Raw genomic sequence first — 25,235 nt, 5'->3', positions numbered from 1 at the left:
TCTCTGATTCTACAGACAGGAGGCTTTCATGAGGTTCTAGCCATACAGCTGGGTTCATACCTTTCTCCACTGAAGAAAGAGCCTCAAGGGATCTCATACCTGACAGACACATGGATGTCAAACTCTTTCCTGACACCATCACATTCTCTTGGTACTGTTTCCACAAGCAGGACAAAGACCTCTTCTGTTTTTGGTGGTGGGATGTTATAGTACCAAGTAGTCTGGTGGGGGAGAGAACATCTCTGTGAAGCACCCCAGAGTTTCCCTGAGTAAAGCACTGCCTGTGCCTCCAGGATTGGTAGCCAGTGGCTAACACAGTTGGACTCACTGGCTAACACAGTTGGACTCAGCTGCACTTTCTCTTCATAGATGTGCTGTTTAGCACATTGCATCAGATACACCTGTCAAATGCAACCCAAAACTTGGAGACTCAGCTACCTGTGATTCAAAGCCTCATTCAGTCTCATAAAAAATTGCTGTTAAGGTACAAGGAAGCACATTAGGTAAAACACTGCCCCACAAGGAGAAAGAAGTGTAGCTGTTAACTCTTGACATAGGTCTCAAAGGGAAAATACTGGTAAAACAATTGAAATACTTTAAGAAAGAAGAACAAAAAATTGGAAGAAGACAACTCAGCAGGCAGGATGGTCACACTCATCCAAAGAGCAGCATAGTCCAATCTTCCTCCACCTGCCTGGTAGAGACTGACTGCCTCCCCAGCATGTGCTCATCAGATGTCCTATGCTCATTGTCTGTATGGAAGGGTAGCCAAGCAGTATGGCTCTAGTTACCTCCTACACACATGAACAATTAATAATTGTTGTGTCCTCTTGACTACACACTGCTTGCAGATTCTCTGTGTCATAATATTCTCTGTGGGCATCATCTAAACAGAAGTGACCCAGCAAAAAAGGTTGACACAGGGAGTGACTTGAGTTCTTTGCTGCATGAATGGCTCACAAGTGAATGACTATCAAAGCAGCCAGAAAAATAAGATGTATTCTCCTGATGGACTATTTCTGTTGGTGTACTGGAATAAGTAGACCGCATGTGGTAACAACCCAAAGAATTTTGTCTCAGAAGACATACAGTGTCCAGCTCCTGAAGCAGTGACATCAACAACACACATTCAAAATAGAAGCATGTACTTTTCTGTCTCCTGACTCTCTGTGATTCCTGGCTTCAGATTTACTGGTCTTTTAATAATGACATGCCTCTGTAGAATAGGACAGCAAAGCTGAGACATTTCTAAGATACTAGAGATGGTTACATGAAACCCTGTCAACAAAGTACACCTGAGCACTTTCAAGTTCTACATGATTCTGCCTAGAAGGCAAAATCCTACTCAGAACTTGAGGCATTAGACCTGCTTAAAGCCAAACCTCCCTTCAGCAGTCAGAGGTAAAGCCTGTGAGTTCTGTTCCTTAGGCATACGCACCTGGACGTAAACGCAGCCCCTGCCTGTCGCTTGCACTGTGTAGGTCCCTGTGTCTGCAAGGAGAGATGCCTGGTGCAGGACCAGCTTGTTGTTCCTGTGCACGTGGAACTCCAGTGGAGAAGCCCCCTTTCCTTTCACTGCCACCTTGACATCCCTGATGTCCTGAGGAAGCAGGGCTGCATACTGAGCGAGGGCCTGCAGGCTGACAATCGTGTCCTGGAGGGAGAGTCAGAGTCACCTTGCTGCAGGGCCATGCAGGACCCAGCACATCAGTTCAGGGACTGCAGAGAGAGCTACAGTCCTCATGGCCCTGATTCACACTCTGACAGGCAGGGTCTATCCCACTAAGTGCATAGGTAGGGTCTATGCCACAGGCAGCAGGATGGTTTCTGTTACCTGGAATGGGCAGCTTGTGAGCTCTGGGCTTAGCAGTGCCAGAGACCCTGGGTAATCTCAATTGCACCACACAGAGAAGAGTTTGCCCATGGCACTCCCTTTTCCAAACACAGCTCATACACCTTTGTCTGTAAAGGATGGGTCTAGAGTGATGTGCACATGAGAGATGTGCACATCACTCCAGGCACAACAACTCTTTTCCCCATGATTTTCCTGGTTTGTTACCTGTGTGGAAGCAAATCCTCCAAAGGCATTTCTTTGTGAACTGAGCCAGCGCACAAGCTTGCTCACTGAGGCATCACTGAGTGACAAGTCTGGTTTGGAAACATGAGCCAGGATGAGGTAGGCTACTGTCTCAATCTTGGAAGAAGATTTTTCATCAGAGGATTGTGATGTCAGTAGCTGTGCTGATGGGGGAAGAAATATGTGGAAGAGAAGAACTGTAGAGCCCTGTATGTTCAAAGTTATGTCTCCAAGCTTCAGCATTTTTGCTGTTCCTGCATTTGCCTAGCAGAGAGTAATGGGACCCCCTGTGCTGAACAGCCCTAGGACTTGTTTCCAGTCACTTGTACCAATTGTACAAGAACTGCTTAGTCTTTGAGGGAGAATTGCTGTCAGGCTACTGGAGGAAAGACTACCCAACTTACTTTGCTGGCATCCTCACCATGCAGTGCATAATGAAGGGCAATTTAAGCAAGACCTGAGCTCCCACTTCAGATCCAAGCTCACAAGCACTGAATACATCTGAGCCCAGTTGAATATTTTGCTGCAATGGTAGTAGGGAACTAAAATACAGCTAAGAATTTAATTTAATTGTATGAGGCTTAATCATGTAGGAATCTTCTGCAATGGTACAATAGTGAAAACCTGAAATGCTTTTAAATTCAAAGTCAGTTTTCAGAACAAACCTTCACTTTTGAAAGAAGAACCACCAAATCACTAGTTTGCATAATACCAGCCTCAAGACTTCAGAATTTAGCTAAGGCCCTCTACAAAGAACTTTCATTACTCTTATCACAGTGGAAGGGTTTTTCCTTTATTCCATGTGTATTATCACAGAGGCAGCTCTGAACAAGAAATGCCCTGAATGTGTGCTAATCTACTCCTTCCAGTTGGCCCACTGGCTGTCCTGTGAAGCCAGCTGGCAGCTTATGTGGCTATGCAGTGAGCATCACTCAACACTGGTAGCTAGTCAGACTGAAAAATCCTCTCTCCCTTCATTTTTTCTGTTATTTTTCAGCCCCCCATGTAGTTCACCACACTGCCAGATAAGCAAATGTGGGGAAGGACTTACTTGAACCAACTTAGATAATATTGCCAACTGTTTAACCATAGGCTTAGGTGTTTTGAACACTCACCCCAGCATCCTCACTCAGGACAGAAGTCTGTTTTTCCCCAAGCTAATGAGCCAAAAGGAAGAACCAAGCTCAGCAGCATGGCAGTAAAGGTCCACCCACCCAAGGGCCCTGAGCTGAGTAGAGCAGCAATGGGGAAGCAGTCAAAAGGTTCTAATTTTTCAAGTAAATGTCCTGACCAGCACCTGAACAGACATGGTGAAACAAATTTGCTCTGCAAGATCTCTTGTACTATGTATGAATTGCTGAAGAATGACAGGAGAGTCATGACACAAATAAGCATTTTAACTGCACAAGTTAAGCATGGAACACCTCTGCTGCTTTTGATTAGAAATTGTTTCCTGAGTCTGAGAGAACTAGAGATTCTAATAGCTTGAATAAATTATGATTTTTTGACACAGAATGGTACTTGTGAATAGCTGAATTTCCCAGAATACTGCAATTAAATGCTACAGATATCAGACCTTGAACACAGTCATGATCTCTAGGACCCCAAAGCAACAACCTACCAGTTTCCTTCTCTACCATATCCAGCAGCTGCTTTCTCATCTCCATGTCCTTACTCAGTGTGAAGACATAAGCCATCAAAGCCTTGACATAAAGGCTTGTCTCATCAAGTTTTACCTTCTTGAGGCAGTGCAAGGCATTATCCAACATGGTGTCCTGAAAAAGGAATCAAACCAGGTCAATTTCCTCTGACCAAACAACATGTTGTAGTGAATATCTATGCCAGACACATCCTTGATGTATTTTAGTGCTAGCATCTCTCCCAGAACTGTGAAGAGTGAGGTAGAGTGGCCAAAGCATCACTGACTGTGGGTCGAAAGCAAAGGTGTGCTGGATGTATCATTGGGATAGGGGATTCCTAATACACTGGAGGATCCAGCTGTAGGAAGTGTCTGGTAACAAGCTGGTTCAGAATTACCAGACACACATGCTGTGGGTGTCTGATCCTGAAGGGCATGATATTTTAGAACTGTACCATTAAGCCTGGACTATCAGTTATTTTTTTCTAGAACAGTTTACACTTGTCTTGAAGATCACCACTTTTATTTGGGGGGAGGAGGGGACAGGGCATACCTGTCTTTTTTTTCTCCTTTAACTCTGTTGATCAGTTTAATGAAAAGCATTGCCTCTCCCTGCAAGCCCTTTGTTATTTTCAGACACAACTGTTTCCCTTGAGATGAGCTAGAAAAAGCAAGTGCTCTGCTTTGCTGCAAATCAGGCCATTTATATTAAGAGCTCCTCAGCAAGTTTAAATTTTCCTGTTTAGCTTATTGTGTAGCAAGGTGGGAATGACAGAGCCTTTCACCAGCCCAGGCTGGATACCTCAACCAGGGGAAGAATGAATGGTGGAGCACGCTCCCAAGCCCTGCAGGAGTTCAGGTGTGACTTACATTCCTCTCCAGATGGAGCTCCACCAGTGCAGCAGCAATATAGGCTGTTAATGAGATTGTATCATCCACACCGCCCTGCAAGCACACACAGTCATCAGAGAAGGGCAAGCACAACCACTGCTTGCCTGTCACTGTACAGTCCCAAACACTGCATCTGAGAGAGTACAGCAATGTGCTTCTAGGCATTCCTGGACAGGAGCCCTCCAGGCTCACTTACTGAATATCCTGCAAGTTTGCTGTTGAGGGCAGTCCCAGCCATGTTGTTCACACAGCCTAGACATCCTTTCTCATAGAAAGGCATGAAGTAAACTGTAAAGCAATTTATTTTATTCACTATATTACCACTGTACACTTGAATAAATTTTTTATGATTTTTAGGATTTGTATACAAGAAGTTATACAAGTTTACATGCAAGTCATCTAACTTGAAGAAACTATAGGTTAATTTATGTTAAACAGGTTTTCAGGAGCTGCTTTTCATCTCAGAGGACATTCATTCTTGGGGAGGTTCTGCTTACATCCCCAGATATGAGACAAGAGCACATCTAAAATGAGATTTTAAGAAGCATCATTCACACTGACTAGAATAAACTTTGTAAATGTGGGGCAGGTGGAGATGCAGAACCTATTCCAAAAAGTTCTGTCCAGATAGAAAGCTGAAGGTAAGAAATTAATGACAATCAGACAAGAATGGACACTCCACAGGTACAATCTGGTTTTATTTTGTACTGCATCCAAATTTTAGGAAAAAAAAAGTGTAACCCTTTGCTTTATTGATGTAGCAGCCTGTTTTCTTTCATAGATTTGCCTTGTATTTCATATGGGCAATTTTGTAATCTGACCAGAGTGGATTATTTCTACCTTTACAAAGGTGAATAACCCAAGTGTTGCCGTGCTGTATAAGCACTGCTCAGTACCTAAGCTCTAGGGCATGTTTACCAAGAGTTTGGTGCATTTCCAGCTACACTGCAGGGATCATTTGGGGGATGCCAAGCTTCATGAGGAGTCATATTTTTAGGGCAGTGGAGAGACAACTGTGTCTCCAGACAATCCTGTATTAGAGCACATAAAATATTGTTCACCGTAAGGTACAAGAAGAGGGAGAATCCAGCCAGGGTATTCTAGACAAGCACTAAAATATAAAAATATTTCTCATTTCCCTGAGCCTTTGTAATGCCTTGGCACAGTTAGCTCTGCTGTCTTTTGACTAGAGTCGAAATTAAGAAAGAAATTTAGACTCAGCAGAGTCTAAAACCTCACACAGAGGAAATGACTGCTGGTTTAGGCCACGTTTTTCATTCAGCTCTGGGAAGATGCTTTAGCTGTGCTAGGCCATGGGGACATTGCTTTGTGCTGCTGCTCCCATTGGAAAAGCTGAGGAAGCAACCCAGTGCCTGACATGGAGTTCCTCCTGCTCCCCCCCCACGTGTGGCAGGCATACCTTCAGGTCATTGTTGAAGAGCTTGCCCACGCTCTGGACGCAGCCGCTGGGCAGCTGGTGCTCCTGCAGCCAGCGCAGAGCGCCGCGCACGTGCTCCTTGTCGATGAAAATGTGAGAGCTGGCCTGCCCAAAGGACCTGGCTACAAAAGCTGTCAGCCTGTGAGCAGGGCACAGAGCAACCCCAGGCTCAGGAGATGAACCAGCAAGCACGTTTAGGGTGAGAGCAGCAATTGTGGTCACTCACCACGTGTTGCCCTGCTCATCCCCTTTGCCAAAGGCACTGTAGGAGCCATCGTCGTGTTTGTAGAGCAGCTGGCGCTGGTAACCTGTGACAACAGGACATGGCTGATGGTGAGCACCCCTAGCACTCAGACTGTGTCCTTGCCATGGGAAGACTGCTCCACAGCAAGAGGCTTCAGCAGGTCCTACAGTCAGAGCTGCTGACACAAGCACACCCCCAGAGCTCCCCTGCATCCCACAGCATCTGTGTGACAAGGAGCAGTTGCACAGCACTGCTGATGTGGCCGTGCTGCTGCTCTGCATCACTGGAGCTGGTTGGAGCAAGTGCTGTGGGTACCTGCCCTGCTGCTTGCAGAAGGGTGACATGCTCAGCCACCTCATGGCTCCCCATGTGCCAGGGAGCTGGGAATACAAAGAGCAGTAGGAGTGAGGAGGAAGGCTTTTCCTAGAAGAGGCAAATTAAACCCTAATTACTCTTCAGCACTGCTCCTAGCCCTGCTGGGATTCAAGGAAACACTTTTTATGGGATGTACAGGAGGCAACAAGGCCATGCCTTTGAGCTCTGAGGGCAGAATGCTGTCAGCATCTGTTTGCTCTCCCTCCACCCTCCTCACAGCCTTAGTGTTTACCCTTTGTCTTTCCTCTCTGCCACCACCATTCTCTTGGTAGGCCCTCCTCTCCCAGACACATGTACATGTTCTCAGTACATGCTTGCAGTACCAGAGAAAAAGGAGGAAAGAGGAGTCAAATCCTGTCCAGACAAGGAGACTGGCAAGCTGAAATATGAGGCACATTGCAACATGAGACAGACACTGGCACTATGTTAAACTCAGATTATACTGGAGGGAATTAACATGACCCCAAAATATGTTTTGGAAAATACAGGAAAATATTAAGATACTGAACTCCTCTTTACTCCCAAAGGCTACTCTTTATTCCATGAAATAGTAGCTGATGCCCTATTTCTACAGGGTGCTTCTGTCAGCCTTGGACTGATAAGGGAACAAACAGGCATCACATAATAATGAAAATCACTAATTACCTACACCTTTCTCAAAAAAACAGATTTAGTACCTCTGTTACTGGCAGACATAAGTCATGCCTTCTTCAGAAACTTTTCTTTCCATGAGACATTTCCCTTTGCTCTGTGATACCTTCCTTTGTCACAGCTCTGGCAGTCACTCCCACTCCTGCCCTTCAGCTCCCCACCAGGTCTGTGCCCCACACTCTTGATTTCTAGCAGCTTCATTTTGCAGCAGAAGGAAGAAGGACAATGCTTACCTGTTGTCAGAAATTTCAGTGCTTTATCCCTAATTTCTGGGCTCAGTTGTTTGGTCTTGTTCAGGTACTGGAGTATGTAGATGTTTGGTGCAAACTGGACCATGTTCTGTTCACCACAGCCAAAGGGCATGCTTAGCAGCTGGTCTAAATTTTGAAGTGCTGGGCCCATGATGTCACCTTACATTTGAGAGGAGAGACACAAGAAAAAAAAAGCACAGACACTGAGCAGTGTGAAACAAAAGGATTGCTGTCTTCCCTAGACCCTGATGGGATCCTAGGACAGAGCCAGTCCCTGCCTGAGTAGACATGGCTGAGATTTCTGGTGACCCCTCCTACATTAGGCCAGCACAAGCAGGGAGACCATCATGGTTCTGGGAGGAGGAAAGGAGGCTTGAGGGGGTCTGAAGAAAGGTAAAGAGAGCTGTCATTCCTGGGTGGATATTAAGGTGGGAAAGGAATTACAGAGACAAAGTTAGTGGAAAGATGCAGGGATGGTTTTGGTTCACTTAGGCAGATGGGAGTGACAGAAGTCAGAGAGGATATCCTGTTTTGTGCCTTTTCCTCCAGACACTTGGGGATCGCTGAGAATCATTCCTTATGAGAGGAGTAAATATTGGAAAAAATTACTAAATCAACATTTCTGAGGCCAACATCACACCCCTTACAAATGATCTCATTAAGAGCTGGGTCAATGCATCAATAAGGCCAAAGCTTTGTGCAAGTTTTTTTTCCCTACAGACCCAAGAGCAGGGAAAGCCTTTCTCACCAATTACAGAGAATGTGACTCGGGCAGATCCCTCCAGCACTTCTGCAGGCAGAGTCAGGGAGAACTCTTCAGAGATAGTGTTATCTGGGGAAGGCAGAATCCAGACACTTATCCCGTGGAAGAAGCCATTCATACAAGTGTAGCATCCAAGGAGACCCAGGTGAAGCATAATGTGACATCAAGTCACAGGAGCCAAGACTTGCAAACAAATGCCTCAATTCAGGAAATTTTGCCAGGTAAAAGACTGACATAGACAAATTATAGTGGTTGTTCTCCCAGGCAGGAGTGCTTGCTCTCTGATTAATTCTCCCCCACCTCTGGGTATTTGCACTAACCTGCCCCTTCCATCCTGATCTCATGATCAACAGCAGTCAGGAATTTTTGTCCCCTACCTGCAGGACAGAGAATGGCATTTTGGGTCTTCTCTTGTAGGACACCTCCTGGCTGCAGATGGAGAAAGAGTATTTCAGACAGGGAAGATAGGGAAGACAGAAAAGACTTATCAAGTTTGTCTGATGTCCAAGAAGGGGCTAAACTTCCTCTTAGCATCTTGCTGACTGCCCCAGGGGACAAACCCCTGTCCCCAGGGGTTCTCCACCTGGGATGTGACCAACCTTCACTAGCAGAGATTTTATCACTGTGTCTCTGCCTCCCTGCAAAGGTGTCACAGCAATCCTGTTACCACACAGACTGTGTGACTCTTCTGCCACGCTGCTCACGGTGACGTTCACTCTGCCTGTAGGGAGCACAGGGACACAGTGCTGAGCACTTAGAGCAGACAGCTCTGTGTATGAGCATTAGGTCCAGACATGCAGACATGGGCAAATTCCAGCCCTCCTCCCACGAGCTGTCACACATCCCTCTGCCCAGCCTCACCCGGCCTGGTTGCCGTCACGTTCCACACAAAGGTTTTTGCTTCGTTGGCACAGAGGCAGCTTCTGAACTGGCATCTTGGACAGGCATCCACCTCTAGCTCTGGGGTCTCTGTGAGGCTGGTGTGGACCTGAGCATGGTTGGATGCACAAGCACACATTGGGTTAGTGTTAGTAACAGGCACTGCACTGCAGCAAATACCCTGGGTCAGAAAGTGTGGGGTTGTGCTTTATGGCCCAGATACCAGCACCTGGGGCTCCCGAGGAGCTCAGAGGGCTCAACCTTGTGTTCTGACAGAAGCCATGGAACTGGGGAAACTCACCTGAAGGAACTCACCTGGATACAGTCCTTGAGGTAGTTGAAGACAGTGGCTCTTAGACTGAAAGTCTCTCCTTGGATGACAGAGTATGGCAGTGACACATCCACAAAGAAGGGCTGGAAGACCCTGAGAGAGGTCAGAGGCGAGAAGCCAAAGCCAGTGTCGGCAACACAGAAGGTGTTGGCATTCCATTCTGTGATGGTGTCAGGTACAGCAGCTTGGAGAGATGCTTGTCCATCATCCCTACAGCAGGAAGCAGAAGAGGAGGACTTGCTTAGAAGGAGCCCTGGAGTGTCTCTGGGGAAGGAAGGCAGGGGCTGTTACCAACCCGACAGAGACCAAATCCCAAATCCAAGTCTCCGGGAAAAGCGTCCGTGGTTTTGGCTTCTCCTTCTCATCAGTGTGAGGTTTAGAATCAGCATGGGTAGCTTGGAGGCCTGGTATAAAGCAAGTGATATATCAGAAAACAGCACATATAGCTACAGGTGAAACTAGCTATTCATTCACAGGCCATCCAACACAAAACACAAATGTTTTGTGACAGAGAAAATGAGTGCTGGTGTTTCAATGAGAATCTGACACAGTGTGAGTATTTTTGTGGAATAGAGCTTTAGGAAGACAGAGGTGGATAGAGTTTAACCCAAGGCTCAGTCTGGCAGATCTGTATGGGTCTGGATCCAGGGGGAGACAGCACGCTAAAATGGAGTCACACTCCTTTAAATAATCTGTGAAAGTGCTGGCAGAGAGCACACTACACTTTGTATGAAAAACACAGGGACACCAAGAAAGCATGGAGATTTGAGCTTGTACCTGTGATTTGTAAATCAGGTCCATTAAAATGGACACAAGCTTTGTTGCTCTTATACACAATCAAGAAACACAGCAGGATGGGGGGCAGTTGTCTCAGCTGCAGGCTGGCCAGACCTGGGAGAGGGAAGACCCTTCTCTCAGGAAGTTGCACATGCCCGTTCCTTACCAACAATAGGCTCTTTTCTTAGATATATCTTTCTTTCAAAGCCTGGATGCACACAGGAAACAGGTTTCTTGACTCTAGTGTTGGTAAATATTTTCATGCGCAGTTTCTGGGAAAATAGTACAGACAGTAAATCATTGATAAATCAAAGGGAAACAGGAATGTTGAAACTATCTCGTGATCATGGGTATCAAATGGGGGCTGGTGGCCAGCAGCAAAACACTTACAAAATGCTGTTTGTTTATATCTATATGCATAACCTTATAGGCTCAGAGTCTGACCAGTGCATGAGGAATGGAAACCATTTTCTGAGGAATACTGGGACCAACTATTACTTCTCATACAAGTAGATTTCAACTAGATGTGCACTTCATATGCCTGATCTCAGCAATGACACATAGTCTAAAGAATAATCATCTAGGAGACAGCACAATAACAAGCCTTTTTTAGGGAATCAGGGTCTATATTTGTATTGTAGAGTTTTGTCAAATTAAGAAACCCATGCAATTCAGACTATATTTTGGGTTGTTTTCAGTGTGCTGTTATCCCCTTCTCCTATTTTGAGGTGCTTCAACTTGCATATATTTTATTAAAGAGCATTCTGCCAGAAGCAGCACTTCTTGCATTTCAGTTAGCAGACATGTTAACACTTTTCTGGCTACCATGCTTGTTAGCACATGAGTTTATTTTGTTGTTTGTCTTGACAGTTAGCTATAAAGCCAAACTGTGAAAGAACTGACTCTCTTTTAGTAAAACTGCTTTGAGAATAAGTGAGGAGATACTCAATGAAACACAGAGTTTGTAAATAAAATAATAGCCAAGTGGTGATTGGTCACAATATGGTGAGGTGCTCAGGTGCTACTGCTGTATTCTTGCCACTCCCCCTTTGTAGTTATGGGAGGCTGAAGTAAATTTGTTCATTTTTTCACCACCTTTTTCTTGTCAGGTGGTTTGTACTATGCTTACCCATCTTTCCCCATAGTCCCCAAAGGAGTGTGGCAACACTGAACAAGTAACAGATGACTTCTTGTAGGCATTCAGGAGAGCATATTGGACCTCACCAGCTCAGGAAAAGTTAAGAGGAGGTGCAGGCACTCACCTTAAACAGGCTGTAGACATCAGCCTCACTTTGGTACCACGGTGCACCCATCTGAGCCTTTCTGTGGGGGCTGGGCAGCTGGGGCAGGCAAGGGTACGCCTCAAAATCCTCCAGGCGGTAAGGCAAGCCTCGTCCTCCCACCATGAAGCTGTCCTCAAAGAATTCCTGATACAACTGCAAGGGAAAAGCACGGCCCTTCAAACAGAGCTGGCCAGCAAGCACGTGCCTGGGTCAGACTTCTGGGCTGTAGCCCTCTGTCACATATTGAAGGGCTCTGCAGCTGAGGAAGTTGGCACTGACACAGCTTACACTAGCACATAAGTATAAAGGACATATATGTAGGACATAAAGGACATAATTTAAAGGACACATATATAGGATAATATATACTAAAGGACATAAATCCAAGCAGTGGATGTAGAAAAGTGGCTTTTAGGCTGCAGGACAGTTCAAGCCTTTCAACACTAAGGTGCAAAATTAGGATAAAAATGCTTCTGTTTAAGCACAAAGAACTGGCACATCTGACCTACATACCTAAAGATTATTACTTTAAATACCTGTTAGGAGATGATACAAGTTCTCTGCACTAGAACAGCATCCCTATGATATGGACCACCAGATCACACTGTGGGCCCTATCAACAGGTGTAGTGTGTCCCCCTGGATTTGGTGAAGCTTCTTCGTAACACACTGTACTGCCATAATTTAACTTACGACTTTGCATGAGGCACATAGCTGTTTTATCTCTGGTACATGTTGTGGATTTATGTTAGGATTTTTAACTTTTGCAGTATTTTTGCTACAAGTTTTAAATTAATTACTCTGAAACACACAGCTGCTTTAAGGTAGATGTCTCCAACCCTTCTGATACTCAGAATCCACCTGGGTGCTGACAAAATACTTTTCACCAGCCACTGTGTTCTCTGGGTGCTCTCATCTAGCTACAGTTTTCTACAGAACTGCTCTGAACCACTGATCTGCAGTTTATAACTCAGCAGTGGCTGGGGCAGAGGGATAAGAGGACCCTGCCAGGGCACTCAGAAGAGGCTGAAGAAGGAGCGTGGCAGGGCAGCCACCAAACACTGCAGCTGTCCTGGGATGTACTGTGGGCTTCCTGCATGGAGGCAGAAGGCAGGCAGATGTTGGGGGGTAGCCAGGGGGGCTGCACTCACGCTGTCTGCTGTTAGGGTTTGGTTCTTCTGCAGCAGGACGCTCTTGTCAACAGCTCGCACTGAGCACAAGGACCCTGGAGCAGCCCTGAGGTTCAGCCTGACTGCTGATCCTGGGACCTCCTCCTTGTGTGAGAATTCCAGTTCCACCTGCAAAAGAAGACAAGTTCTGGGGGCTTAGCCTTGGAGGGTGGGACCCTGTGACTCTTATGTGTCTGGGTAGCAGAGGCGAAGACTTTGAATAAGGTAGGGAAGGGGGATGAGGGGAGAATCAGGCCATCCTGGAAATCCATTGGAAAGGTTAAAGAGGCTGCAGTGCACACAGTCCTAGCCAAAATTCCTCTACCACCACACATCCACCACCCTCTGATCCAGGACTACCACAGGGAGTTTTCTTTCCTGTGTTAGGGAACGTATGAGGGACAATGTGTTCCCAAGTCGGTAACAGGGAATGGGGGCAAAAAGAGTTCAAGGGGACCTGGTTTACTCTTTGAGCAAGGATTGAGTATTCAGAGAAAAGGAGGTTACCTGTCTCATTTCCCACCCAAAATACTGCACATCTGGTTTTGCACATATCCAGCTTACACCACTTGGACAAGGATAAAACAGGACCAGGAACTACAGCAGACCAGAGCAGATCAACAATGCTGTCACACTCCTTGTATGATTTCTGCTCACCTTATGTCTAAAGCACTTTTCTACTTCAAACTGCTCCACATCAGCCACCACCTCTCCATCCGGGAAGACTGCATACACCAGAAGCTTGATGTGAGGCAGGAAGTCATTGCCAACAGGCAGAGTCAATGAGAAGGAGCCCTGCAGATCTGCACAAGACAGCAGCAAGGAAGAGAGGGACAACATCCAAACAAATCAAATCATTGCAGTGGGACACACATTAAGAATCAGAAGAGGGACTTGATAATTTTTACCTGCAGATAAGAATAAGCTTAGGTCAAGACATGGATAACCCAAGCTTAGGTCAAGACATGGATAACACCCCACACAGACAATGTCACAAATTAACAATATATCAAGCATACCAGCCATTTCTTTGACTCCTGTCTTCTCCAAAGGTACAAGTTAGTAGTGAAGTCATAAGATTGGATATTAGATCAATTAGACAAGATAGAAGGAGAACAGTTGCCTAGAAAGACACTGAATTGAGGGGAGATTGTGTTGGTCTTAGAAGGATCACCACTCAGAACTCAGTTCAATGTTTCCCACTATACTACTATAAGAATAACACCTGCAGACAGTCACTGGAGAGTGGTCAGTTTTCTTCTCATGTTTTTACTCACTCTCATGCTGGGTAATTGGCACCTTCTTCTTTCTGCTGAAAAGGATCTTGCCTTTTGCTATCACCTGAAAAAGAAAGAGAAGCACCATTCAGGGTCTGAATACCAAGAGCATGAGGAGAGTGTGAAAAGAACACAAGAAGAGAGAATGACGCCTGATAAATGTTGCCCCAGAAGTTTCTCTGGCAGGACATGATTTCCAGGGCTCTGCAGCAGAGATGCTGATGGCATAGCTGGGTAGGCCATGAGAAGGTGAGGCTGCAAAGCATGAGGTACTTCTGAAGCTATGGATAACTGCTCTTAAGACCCAGTGAACTCTGATCTTAGCATTACTAGGATACAGTACTTTTTGATTGTACAAATGAGTCCAGTTCAGTAACCAAGACAGTCATAACCTCTTGGCTAAGCTTTAGTCACATCCTTGCTTTGACTCACTTCTTGAAAGTGGATTTCATCAAAACACTGCTACATACCTCTGGTGTGCATCAAGGCCCTGTGCAAGGGCCTTTCAAGCTTTTCCCTGCAAAAATACAGCTGGGGGAATGTCAGCTGCTCCAGAGATTGCCTCTGAGTTCTCAGACAGATGTATCCCCATCTGGGACACATCTTCTGGGCAGAGTTCAGGCTAGCCGTCCACTGCCATCCATGAGGACATAAGAGAAAGTAGGGCAAATGGCAGGAATCTGTCACCCAAGCTTAGGTCAGACATGGATAACGAAGCAATGCAGCTGGGGCTAGGCGCAGGTCCAGGAAGCGGAAAGCAGGCACAGGTTTGGGCAGAGCACAGGTCACAAACTGTCTAGGAATAGCTTTATCTTTCCTCTGAGTATCTCTGTGCTGTGAGAAAAGGGTAAAATGCCAGTAAGCATAACCTTGCCCTGAGGATCAGCTGTCTTCTGTTCTTACCAAGTAGTAGAAATCAATGTGGTCTTCTTCAGAGCTGAGTTTATTCTGGGAAAGGATATAATCCACCTGCACTTCCTGCTCTTGATCACAGGACATCACATCATTCTTGGCCGTGATCTCGAGGAAGCTGTTGCTCTCAGAGTAGAAAGGCTTCAGCCAGTGGAGGTCATCTACTTCACTTTCATCAGGAAATGCACTCTTGTCACGTGAAGGGTTGTAGGTACCCTTCCCAGCACATAAACACAAGGTGGCAGTACAATTAGGATCAAGAGATGCAGGGCAACTTGCACACCTGCTGAAACTCGGTTACCACCCGAGCTGATGGCAGACTGCACTTCTGTATGCTTAAAATAATTTGTTGAAATGTCATTTTAAAGTCTCTATGAGATTTCCTGTTACAAAGTTTCAGCAAAAATCTAAATCTAGTAGATTTGACCACAATCTTTTTTTTCCTCTTTTATCTTTTCATGGGGGACAGAAAACAAAAGATTTTCAGTGGCTGATACTCACCCTCAGAGAAACCATCGTGCTGTTCCAACTGGTGGTATCCAGTGTGAAGTGAGCTTCCCCCTTTTCATCTGTGAGGAATGACAGCTCTGTCTCCTCATCATTGACATCAACTATTAGATGGACTGTTTCATTTCTGAGGGGAGACTTTCCACTGTGGCAGAATATCTGTAGGGAAGTGGAGGAAGCCAGACTCTGAGGCACTGCTAGTGCATAATATTAATTGCTTCTGTCACTGGGTTCCCGCAGCCCTTCTAGCTTTCTGGCCAGTTGGAAGCATCCAAATAAAAGTCCAATAAATACATGAAACCAACAATTTGAACTATTCAGAACTGGAATAAAATGCTAATACAGGCAAGTGAGACACCTCTATTGAGAGAAAAGGTGAATTCCTCAGATCCTGAGATGTTTCTTGGATATTGCTGCAGGATCTTTGATGATCAGATTTATCCCCAACAACTTAACCTCTGCTGTTCTTTGCCCTCCATGCTGGGGTCAGTACTGGCCCAGATGAAAGTGTTTCTAGCCCCAGGACAGCAGTCCTAGCACCACCACAGGGACCTGAGTCAGAAATGACTGCCAGTGAGCTGATATGCAAGGCTTTAGAGACTTCTGCCAAGTTACCATGAGCTTTCATCCAAAGGGAATGCTTTGTTCCTGCTGACACCACCCTCATCCCATATGCACAGATTACTTTCAGGAGATGCTCCTGGGGAAGTCTCCAGAAACTGCAGCTGGCCCCAGAATTCCAGTCCAGGAAATATACTGTGTTAGGATGGGGAGAAAAAAATTTCTTCTTCAGGAGGCTTCACTCCTAGTTTTGGGGTGCCAGCAGAGCAGCATTTACTTCCCTGGAGACTGCTCCTTTCTTCCTACAAAAGGCTATATCTGTGATGCATTCCCAGCAGAGGAGGGATCCATGAATGTTACCTTCCCTGTGTATGGTATCCCACGTTTGTAGAATGGATGGAGGTTGATAAACTCCACAGATTTCATTATCATTGCCACAGGAATTAAAGCTGTTTCCACAGAAATGGCTCCTGGATGGGAGATGAAAAATCTGTTGAATCTGAAGCAGGGCTCTTAGGGAAGCAGAAGAAAAAAAAGGCAGTTCAACATTGCCTACAACATCTACAAGCTCTAAATTTAGGAGAGAAAATACATTCTTCTAGGATATTATTCTCTCAAGCTTTCTGGGCTTCCTGCTTCATAACATAACATGATGCATCATAGCCTATAAGTATTTATTTACATGTTTATTTGTTTATATTTTTTGAAGATAAAGGGAAACTAGATGACTGTTTTGTTATAAACAGTCCAGCACTTTGCAACTGGCTGAGAAACACCCTGGTATCCAGACAATCACTAAAGAGTTTTACACTTATGAATGGAGGTGAATGGGGAAGAGCATTAGGAAATCTGGTGAAAACAGATGGAAGAGGTACTAGAATAGAGACTGTTACCATGACAGAAGATTTGGGAACCTTAAAGTTACTTTTTTAAAAGAAATTCTACTGCCACATAAAGACCAAAACCAAAGGTGTTGCCTTTGAAGAAGTTGAAGAAGACAGTGCTTCACCTATTATCCAGTACCTGTTCCATTTTCCACCAATTTTGCTGATACAGTTACATAGCTGTCAGCTTCACTTATTTCCAGAGCTTCTGTCTTTATTGTGAAAGTAGTACAGCCATCCTTATTTGTCTGCAGAGAGAGGAGAACAGAGAGAAAAAGTGTGGTGTGGAGGAAGACAAATTGTTCCATAGATGCCAGGCAATCCCAAAGAAGTATTTCCAGATATTGTTGGAACAGAGGAAAGCTCCCAAACCCTAACTGCAGAAACCCATCATGGATACCTTAAGCAGAAAAGATAATCAATATGCTTGGATTAAACACTCATCAAAAAAGTGTCCAAAAAAAAAAAAAAAGTACTTAAGGCAAATCACATAAGAGTTAATTATGTCACAGAGAAACTCAGGAGACTGGATTCAGCCCAAATCCTGTAGCTGAGAGAGCATGGATTTCGTTATGTGAGCTAAAGGTCTCCCTGAAATGCTATGGCCCTGATGAATAAAGCCTGACAGTGTGGCTTTCCAGACATGACCATTCCTGTGACATGGCCACATTAAACACAGGCATGCTGCCAGGTACAGATGGCAAGAGCTTTTCCAATAATTGAGGCAGAGCCTGGGTACAGCCAGTGTTTCTAGCCATGTCTGTGAAGTGATCCTCAGAACCTTCCAGGGCCTCTTACATGCCATGTGGAGCTGGCATTCAGCTGATGTTTTGCACAGCTAAGACTGCACAGCATTCCAGCTGGAGTGCATTTTAAAAGATCCAGCCAGATTTTTATATTCTGGCTCATTGCTGGCTCGCCTAACATTTAGAAATATTTTCCTGTGGCTCTCAGGCCAAAAGAGCTGCATCTGAAACCCGTGGGAAAAAACAAATCTGAGGAATAACCACAAAAAAATAATGGACACAGATGAGAAGAAAGTGTAACCAGCAACGGATATTATTTCAGACCAGACATCAGCAATCTTAAGATGACCTATTGTGCAGGGACAGAGCAAGAAACAGGGCATGGATCCACAGTCCATGTGGTGCTCTGATAGCTTGCTAATTGGTGGGAGTGGTCACAGGGCTGAATAGGGCAGTGATCTGAACAGCCCCACCTGATGGGGTGATCTGATTGCATACAGTGTGATACAGTCCCTTGGAAAAGGTCCCAGGCACCACAGCTTCCCCTGGCTTACACCTTTTCCCAAAGCACAGAGTCAGGAATGCACAGCTAGAGCAGTAATTCCAGCAACAGGGAAGGGGAATCAATGGTCTGATCATGTCCAGCAGCTAGAAGACAACAGTCTGACCAGGCTGGTGCCATCTGAGGTGCATTGAGGCAGGTTAAGGGGGCAGAAACACATTTCCAGCACATGAACCTCCTATTTGTTCACCTACCCAGCCGCCTTGCTTCTGAGTCGCCAAACTTGTAAAATTGTATTCCATTGCCCTCCATGCTCCTATTGCCTGGGATAATGTCATAACAGCAATTTCTACTTTCCCTTGAACAGGCATCCCATAAGTATACCTATGTCAAAAGAGAGAAACATTCACCAAAAGCCTGTCTGCTGACTGTCAGCAGGGATATTGATACAGGACACCTCCCATCCTCATCAGGGGAAGTGAAGCCCGGAGAGCTTTGTGCCTTGTTTGCTCAGGACCTTTAGCTCATCCTTTCAAATCATTTTGCATCCCTCTCCACCCACTATGCCCAGCATTTTTAGTGTCCTTCAGCCTCACACTAAGTGACCAGGCATGAGAAAGAGCCCATCCCAGAGAGTGATCTGAGTGATCTGTCTCCCCAAGACACAGGATAATGCCAAAAGGTCATACTGACAAGTGGAAGATCACTTCTTTTTTATGAGAAATCTGGAGGTGACAGTGGAGTCAAGGGGCAGAGATCACAACAGTATCACATACTCACTTGCCACAGACACTCAGCTGAAATTCCTCATCTGCTGTAGTGATATGTGGAGGGTGCTCAACTTTCATCTCAAATTTTTTCAGCACTGTATGGAAGAAAGTAAGATAAGGATGGAGGGAAAAAACCAATGGATGGTATGGATGAGTATGGACACTGACAAAAGTTGTGTTATAGCTGCAGTCCAGATGAGGGAAAGATAATAATGTCCCCAGTTTTTCATCACCATGCTGCAAATGAGTTACTCTCTCCAGCCACACCACCCTGTATTTGCTGCTGCAATTGCACATGGGACTGCTTTCTACACCAGCTCAGTCAAGCTTGAACATTTAAATGGCACCGGGTTTTGTCTTCACCAATGCCAATTAATGGGACCAAGGCACGATTCCACTTCCCACTGTAACAGCTGGCTTGAGTGGATGACAAACCTAGCCCAGAAAAGACTGACACTGAGCAGCAAAATGTGCTCAATGCAGGACCCAGATGCAGGTAGATGTCAGCCCACAGCCTCTCCTTTGCACTCTCTGCAGCTGCAGAACCTCCAGCCCCATGTGAGGTGTGCACACAGACCCACCCATCCTTGTCCCCATTCTGTTGTTCTCCCAAGGCAAAAGGTGGGATGAACACAGATGCATCACCCTGCTCTCTCCTCCAGCCACCCATATTGCTTTTCCCTCCCCTCTGATGTTGGAGTCTCACCATATTCCTCAACACTGAAGGTTTTTTGAGCCATGCCCTGCTGCACTGAGATGGTATACTTCCCAAGGGATGCTTCAGATGCCAGGGGGAAGGATAGATCCACAATGCCATGATCTGACTTTACATTCTGCCACTCAGCAACACGGTTGTATTCAGGATCCTATTTGAGAAAGGACACACAGAGCCATGAGTCATGTTGGGAGCACATGTACCTGGTGGGTCCAGCCACAGTCAGGCACAAGAAGGCACTGCAAGGGCTTAAACTTGACCCAGCAGAGAGGACTCCAGATCACCAGGAGAGATACCTTCACTTCCCCCCAGTATTATTTCAGTAAACTTAGGGATTGCAAAGGCTGCCAAGAACAGTAAAGCTACTGGGAAGTGGCAATACCATAATACCATGGGAGGGAGAGGAGGCTGTGCTGCATCTGTTGAGTGCCTGTGCCTGTGCTCTGTGCAGCCAGGGTGCTGGGCCAAGGCTCAGTACTGCCCTTCTTTTGCTGAGCCATGTGCCCTACAGGCACTGGTCTGAGAAGAACCCAGGCTGACCACACAGAAAAACCTTCATCAGAACCTGAACTGTAACGATAACTTCATGAGGTTACATTTGTGGCACAACTCTGGGACCAAAAGATCACAGTAGAAGAGACAGACATATCCCTTTGCTCACTTCTTTGTCACTTACCTGCAGCCATATCTGGGAATACTGCAAAAACAAGAGAAACACAGTCTCAGTTTTGTAAAACAGCATCCATGTGAACCAGTATAAAGAATTCTGCCTGAGCAGAAATTTCTGCCCCATCCAGACCCCACAGTACATCTCCTCCTCCCTCTGTGCCAGCTTACACTGGTCTTTGTGCAAGGGACCAGTGGATGAGTGGTTTCCTCAGAAGATAATTTATTAGAATAAATAATGTGCTTTAACAGGCATGAAGGGACATATCTCCTTCATGAGCCTCTCAATGAGTCTCACACTGAAACTCCTACTTCCAAAAAGGCACAAGGTGATACTCACCTCATTTTTAATGACCTTAAGGTTCTCATCAAGGTTCACAATTCGAAATTTCACTGTAAATATAAAGAAAAACATAGTAAAGCATTCTGTTTGCAACATGTACTTGCACAAACCTGCTTCTCCTTTTCTATGCTCCAGTATTCATGTCTCTGTTTACCTCAGGTCTTTTCCCAAACAGCCCTCCCCAGCATCTCCTACCCCAGAGGGCTTTGTCTGGGAGCTCTATACACAGCTGTGTGCTGCAGAAGCCCACAGCCTTTCCCTAGAAAGATTACAAAGTTGGGGCAAACAGTGGGGTTATCTATAGTGGGGTCTGTCTGCAGTCCATTCATATTGTGAACACTCTGGGGACTCTGGGATTCCACAGTTGGAACTGACACTCTGGGTGTTACTCAAACATTAACAAGTCTTCAAGGGAGAGTCCTGGGGAGTTCTGACTTCCCCTTTAGGTCTCACTAGAGATATGACACCAAAACAACACCCAGGAGCAGCGGGCTGGGAATTTGGTGCAGCATTCCTTGGTGGGGAATATGTGACTCAGACTGTTCCTAGAAACACTGGGTAATAGAGATGTGTTCCTTCTATCTCCAACAACCTTAGCTTGCTGCACTTGGTGAAATCTTCCCTCCAGGTGTGGCTGCTATCTTGACCCTTCCCTCTCCATTTTCATATGCCATCTTCTTGCCTTACCTGTTTCTCCAGGTTTGTATAAGCCCTTGTCTGTCTCTATCAGAATTACATTCTTCTGGGGCTTGACCAGAACTTTCTTCTGACCCTGAAGGAGCACATTGTCTTCACTGTGGATCAGGACATTCAGAAAAGCCACCTCCTCTGACTGTCAGGTTTAAAAAAAAAAAATTACCTCAGACTACAAAGATCTTGAAAGAGAACCAGAGGCACTTGTCCTCCCAAAATCTCCAATGTCCCCCTTCTCCTCTCATCTCCTGTGATTTAAGTCTCTCTTTTTCCTAGTCATAGTCTTCTTTTTGTTGTCCAGCTTCTTCATTCTCTTTCTTTGCCTTTCTGCTTGTCATGTTTGCCTCTTTTTTTTAACACATTTATTTTTCCTCTTTACTGTCTTTCCCACCCTGCATCTCCAGCATCAACGTGGCTCAGGCACAGGAAAGGCTGAAGCCCTCTAATTTGTAAGAGAGGAGGCAGACAAGAGACATGTCCTACCTGTGTCTCAGAATCATCTGTTTTCTTGGGAATTAACATGAGGTCTGGCACCTAGTTTGACACAAAGAAATGGGGAAAAAAAAATCATAGAAAATTTGCATTTTATCACAGATATAAGACATCACCTCACTGTTTAAAAATCCCCAAACTTCAGAGTCCAAATTCTTCTGTATGACTCTGTAACCCACTTGTGATTCTAGGGAGAAGCAGTCACTTCCTTGTTCATGAATTTAACAATGAACAGACCAACATGTCATTCTCCCACTTAACATAAATGTGAGAGTTTTATGGAACTAAGTAAAACCATAGGAAAATCAGATCAGGAGTAATGGGAAATGAGATACTGATGAGGCAAATACAGGACATCTCAGCATCAGAAAGACTAAGTTCAGCAGGAGAAAGATATTTTTGGTGATTTTAATTTTTTGCTAACAGCAGACTTCCTCAGCTTTCCAGAACCAGGACTTGCTCTCTCATAAGGGCTGGCACCAAACTCTTGGTTAATCATTGTCATGTTGATGTAAAAACCAAAAGTGACTACATCCCCTCCCTGAATTCTGCTGAGTCTGCAGGGCAGTCACGGCTTAGGCAAAGTGCATTTGTGCAGAGGAAGACAGGGGCAGTTTGTAGAGCCTCAGCACCACACACACCTCCATGGCTCTCCAGGAATGTAGCTGAAGGTTCTGTAGTCAGTGTAATTAGATAAGCTAACTACAGCACCCAGCAATGACAGCAACTCAAGCTACTCCAGAGATATCCAGACTGCCTTGGTGAAATTCAGTTCATTGTGGGTTCAGTGCCATCACAGCTAAATTAAATCGAGCTCAATGCTTGGCTGTGCAGGCTATAACTACATCTGGCAATGTAGTTGGAGTTTTATAGAATGGTCCTCTTGGAGCTGAAGGGGCAGGCTCCTGAGGAAACAAGGATGAAAAGAAGGTATTCCCAATGCACTGACTTTTGCTGTCATATACAAGCACTTTTATGGACAAAATGCTGTACAAACTGAAAATAAATGTTTAGCATCATGATTTAAGTAGGATAAAATGTGCAGATACAGATCAAAAGAACAGGCTTTTTTCCACACAGGAAAGATTCCCTACTGTCTTAGACTCCAGGACACTGTTGTATTCTGCCTAGCACTGGTAGGGAAATATACTCAGCCTGCCTGGAACCTATGGCAAGGAAAAGGACAGTGTGCCCAGAGAAGCTCTGTGCTCTTGTGTGCAAGCATCCACTGTCAAATCAGTAGCCACATTACACTCACCTGGAAGGTGATGCTCTGGAAAGTGCCTGGCTTCTCCACATCCTGCTCCACCAGTGTGTGATTCTGGGATTTTGTCTGCAGGGTGACAGCCAGGTGGATGGCCTCAGTTAGGGAGCTGAAGTGAATGTAGAGCTTCTCCTCGTGGGATTGCTGAATGATAGCAGGGAACACCACCAAATAGTGACTGGAAGAGAGCAGTACATGTTTAAAGACCAGTGAAAGGCTGAATTCTGGACAGGCCAGAATCCATCTCTGCTGCTTTTATGAAGAGGTAGACCAAGGGTGAGAAATGTCTGGAGGACTTCACTGAAGGAAGTTTAGCACTTTCAAACTCCTTTCCAGAGAACTCCCAATTTCCCAGTGTCACCACCCTGCCACCAGCCAGGACACAGCTGCCCAGTCCATGATGCCCCAGTTGTGAGTACACAGAGCAAGGCTGTGTGAGGAAGCCAAGGAAGCCAAACATCCAGCAGCTGAGGCATAAGGCTTCCATCCTCACCAGGCTTCAGCCCCAGCAGCACAGCAAGAACAGAGGCAAAGCTCCTGTGGCTGCTGTAGCTCTGTGGTGTGTACAGTGCAGCTCCTGCCCAAGCCAACACAGGGCTGTCCCTGCTCAATGCCCAGGACTCCACAGGAGCTGCCTCTGCTCAGCCTTCCTGGGAGCCAGGCCCCACCATCCAGCTCTGTGATGCCAAAGAGCTCAGCACAGCCCCTCAGCACCACCCTGCAAGCACAGGCCCTTCCACCAAGCCCCCCCCAAATCAAAAGGAGAGAGTCTCACGGTTCCAGGCTTGCTGCAGCTGCAACTGGGAACAGGGTCAGGGCTAAGAGGAGCAGTGGTGCTCCCATTGCTTGGGCTGGGGCAGACAGCTGACAAGATCCACACTGGAGGAGAAAGCTGTGTCTACTGATGGGTTGGAGCAATCCTAAATACCTCCTCAGATACTCCTAGGTTCAAAGAGTAGGGGAGTTAACATATGGAGATAATATCTTTCCTAGGCTAATGACATTAGCTAATATTTACTTGCTCCTACCAACAGCAGAGTGAAGGCCACATAGCACAGCTCTCCACCCACAGGTGGTATTCCAGGCTGTGGGTGTCAGGACATATCCCTGAGAAGGGGGATATGTGGAAATACATATCTCTAACTTGGGCTGGAGGGGACATGGGAGACTCTCATCTCATCTCTGGTTGGTCTGGATCCTGGCTGTAGTATCTGATGAGAGCCAAATCTGCCCATCAGCTACTGTCCTCTGCTTGTAGAAAAGCTGAGGACAGTTTTTTTTTATCCTCAGCTTTTAAACAGCAACATTAGTGATCTTCCCCTCATCCAGTGGTTGCTCTGAGCTTGGAGTAAAAACCTTTACAAATCACCTCCATTCCATGCCTCTGTCCATCCCAGCCTTCCTGGGTACAGAATCTCTTCCAGGGTAGTTCCTGCTCCCTATGCCAGCTCCTCTCATAGTTCACTGTTTGGCCTTTCCAAATAAAGCATGGCATTTTAAGCCCACACGTATTTTATCAAATCTCTATTTTACACATGCCCGAGCTGGATGCCCAGTGTTCTGGCAGATTCCCCCAGCCATAATGGTTGTACACCAACACCATCTCCTCCACACTCTCCCTGGGCACTGCACCCTTGTTTCCATCTCCTGAGTGGCAGCAGTGAAGTGCACAGTGAATTTGCCCTCTAATTACCACCTCACTTGAAGGTGGATGTTCTCATTCTGTCCCAGCCCCTGCTGTGTTTTAGCAGAGCACAACCAAAGGTACATGAGCCAGAGAGAATTTGCCATCCACTGTGCCTTACTGCTGGCTGAAGCAATCCTCTGGATTTATTTTGGCACAGCCCCATCTATGTGCTTAGTACCCACTCTCTTAAACCACAGTCTAATGTAACAGGGGCACTCCAGCCTTTAACCTAGAGTGACAGTGCAGATAAACCTCAGGTTTAAAGCACTGTATGTCACTGATCTGGGACCATATTTGAGTCTCCAGAATTAAAATGGGTTTTGAGTTCAAGTCTAAACTAGCAAGACAAAAAAAACAGAAAGACAACCAAAATAAAATAAAATGCTGAAGTTCTTTCCTTCCTGAAGGAAGGATGGGGACACTGGCAAGGCTCATGTGAAGCCCTGGGC

The 25,235-nt window shown here is 45.8% G+C and overlaps 1 protein-coding gene across 2 annotated transcripts in view; it reads right to left on the bottom strand.

Annotated features, from left to right (window-relative positions):
- LOC306804198 (alpha-2-macroglobulin-like protein 1) overlaps positions 1–24,063 on the bottom strand; it is a 30,362-nt gene extending 6,299 nt beyond the window's left edge. For both annotated transcript variants that reach the window (XM_079310474.1, XM_079310473.1), the window contains exons 1-32: positions 23,875–24,063; positions 23,094–23,277; positions 21,827–21,877; positions 21,338–21,482; positions 20,648–20,700; positions 20,318–20,338; positions 19,633–19,792; positions 18,937–19,021; positions 18,411–18,540; positions 17,048–17,156; positions 16,385–16,494; positions 15,458–15,622; positions 14,948–15,172; positions 14,045–14,108; positions 13,425–13,570; positions 12,750–12,896; positions 11,579–11,752; positions 10,483–10,588; positions 9,835–9,943; positions 9,524–9,749; positions 9,191–9,317; positions 8,929–9,050; positions 8,707–8,758; positions 8,315–8,398; positions 7,549–7,725; positions 6,272–6,353; positions 6,028–6,184; positions 4,587–4,661; positions 3,699–3,852; positions 2,060–2,241; positions 1,439–1,654; positions 100–221 (exon numbers count right to left, since the gene is read on the bottom strand). In XM_079310474.1, coding sequence (XP_079166600.1) covers positions 100–221; positions 1,439–1,654; positions 2,060–2,241; positions 3,699–3,852; positions 4,587–4,661; positions 6,028–6,184; positions 6,272–6,353; positions 7,549–7,725; positions 8,315–8,398; positions 8,707–8,758; positions 8,929–9,050; positions 9,191–9,317; positions 9,524–9,749; positions 9,835–9,943; positions 10,483–10,588; positions 11,579–11,752; positions 12,750–12,896; positions 13,425–13,570; positions 14,045–14,108; positions 14,948–15,172; positions 15,458–15,622; positions 16,385–16,494; positions 17,048–17,156; positions 18,411–18,540; positions 18,937–19,021; positions 19,633–19,792; positions 20,318–20,338; positions 20,648–20,700; positions 21,338–21,482; positions 21,827–21,877; positions 23,094–23,277; positions 23,875–23,942 — 4,028 coding nt within the window. In that variant the 5' untranslated portion in view covers positions 23,943–24,063. The remainder of the gene's footprint in view (positions 1–99; positions 222–1,438; positions 1,655–2,059; positions 2,242–3,698; positions 3,853–4,586; positions 4,662–6,027; positions 6,185–6,271; positions 6,354–7,548; positions 7,726–8,314; positions 8,399–8,706; positions 8,759–8,928; positions 9,051–9,190; positions 9,318–9,523; positions 9,750–9,834; positions 9,944–10,482; positions 10,589–11,578; positions 11,753–12,749; positions 12,897–13,424; positions 13,571–14,044; positions 14,109–14,947; positions 15,173–15,457; positions 15,623–16,384; positions 16,495–17,047; positions 17,157–18,410; positions 18,541–18,936; positions 19,022–19,632; positions 19,793–20,317; positions 20,339–20,647; positions 20,701–21,337; positions 21,483–21,826; positions 21,878–23,093; positions 23,278–23,874) is intronic.
- Positions 24,064–25,235: the final 1,172 nt, after the last annotated feature.

Source organism: Erithacus rubecula (genome assembly GCF_903797595.1).
Source record: "Erithacus rubecula genome assembly, chromosome: 1".
Lineage (NCBI taxonomy): Eukaryota > Metazoa > Chordata > Aves > Passeriformes > Muscicapidae > Erithacus > Erithacus rubecula.
Note: the sequence above shows the minus strand (reverse complement) of the source record. Positions and strands in the feature narration are given on the sequence as shown.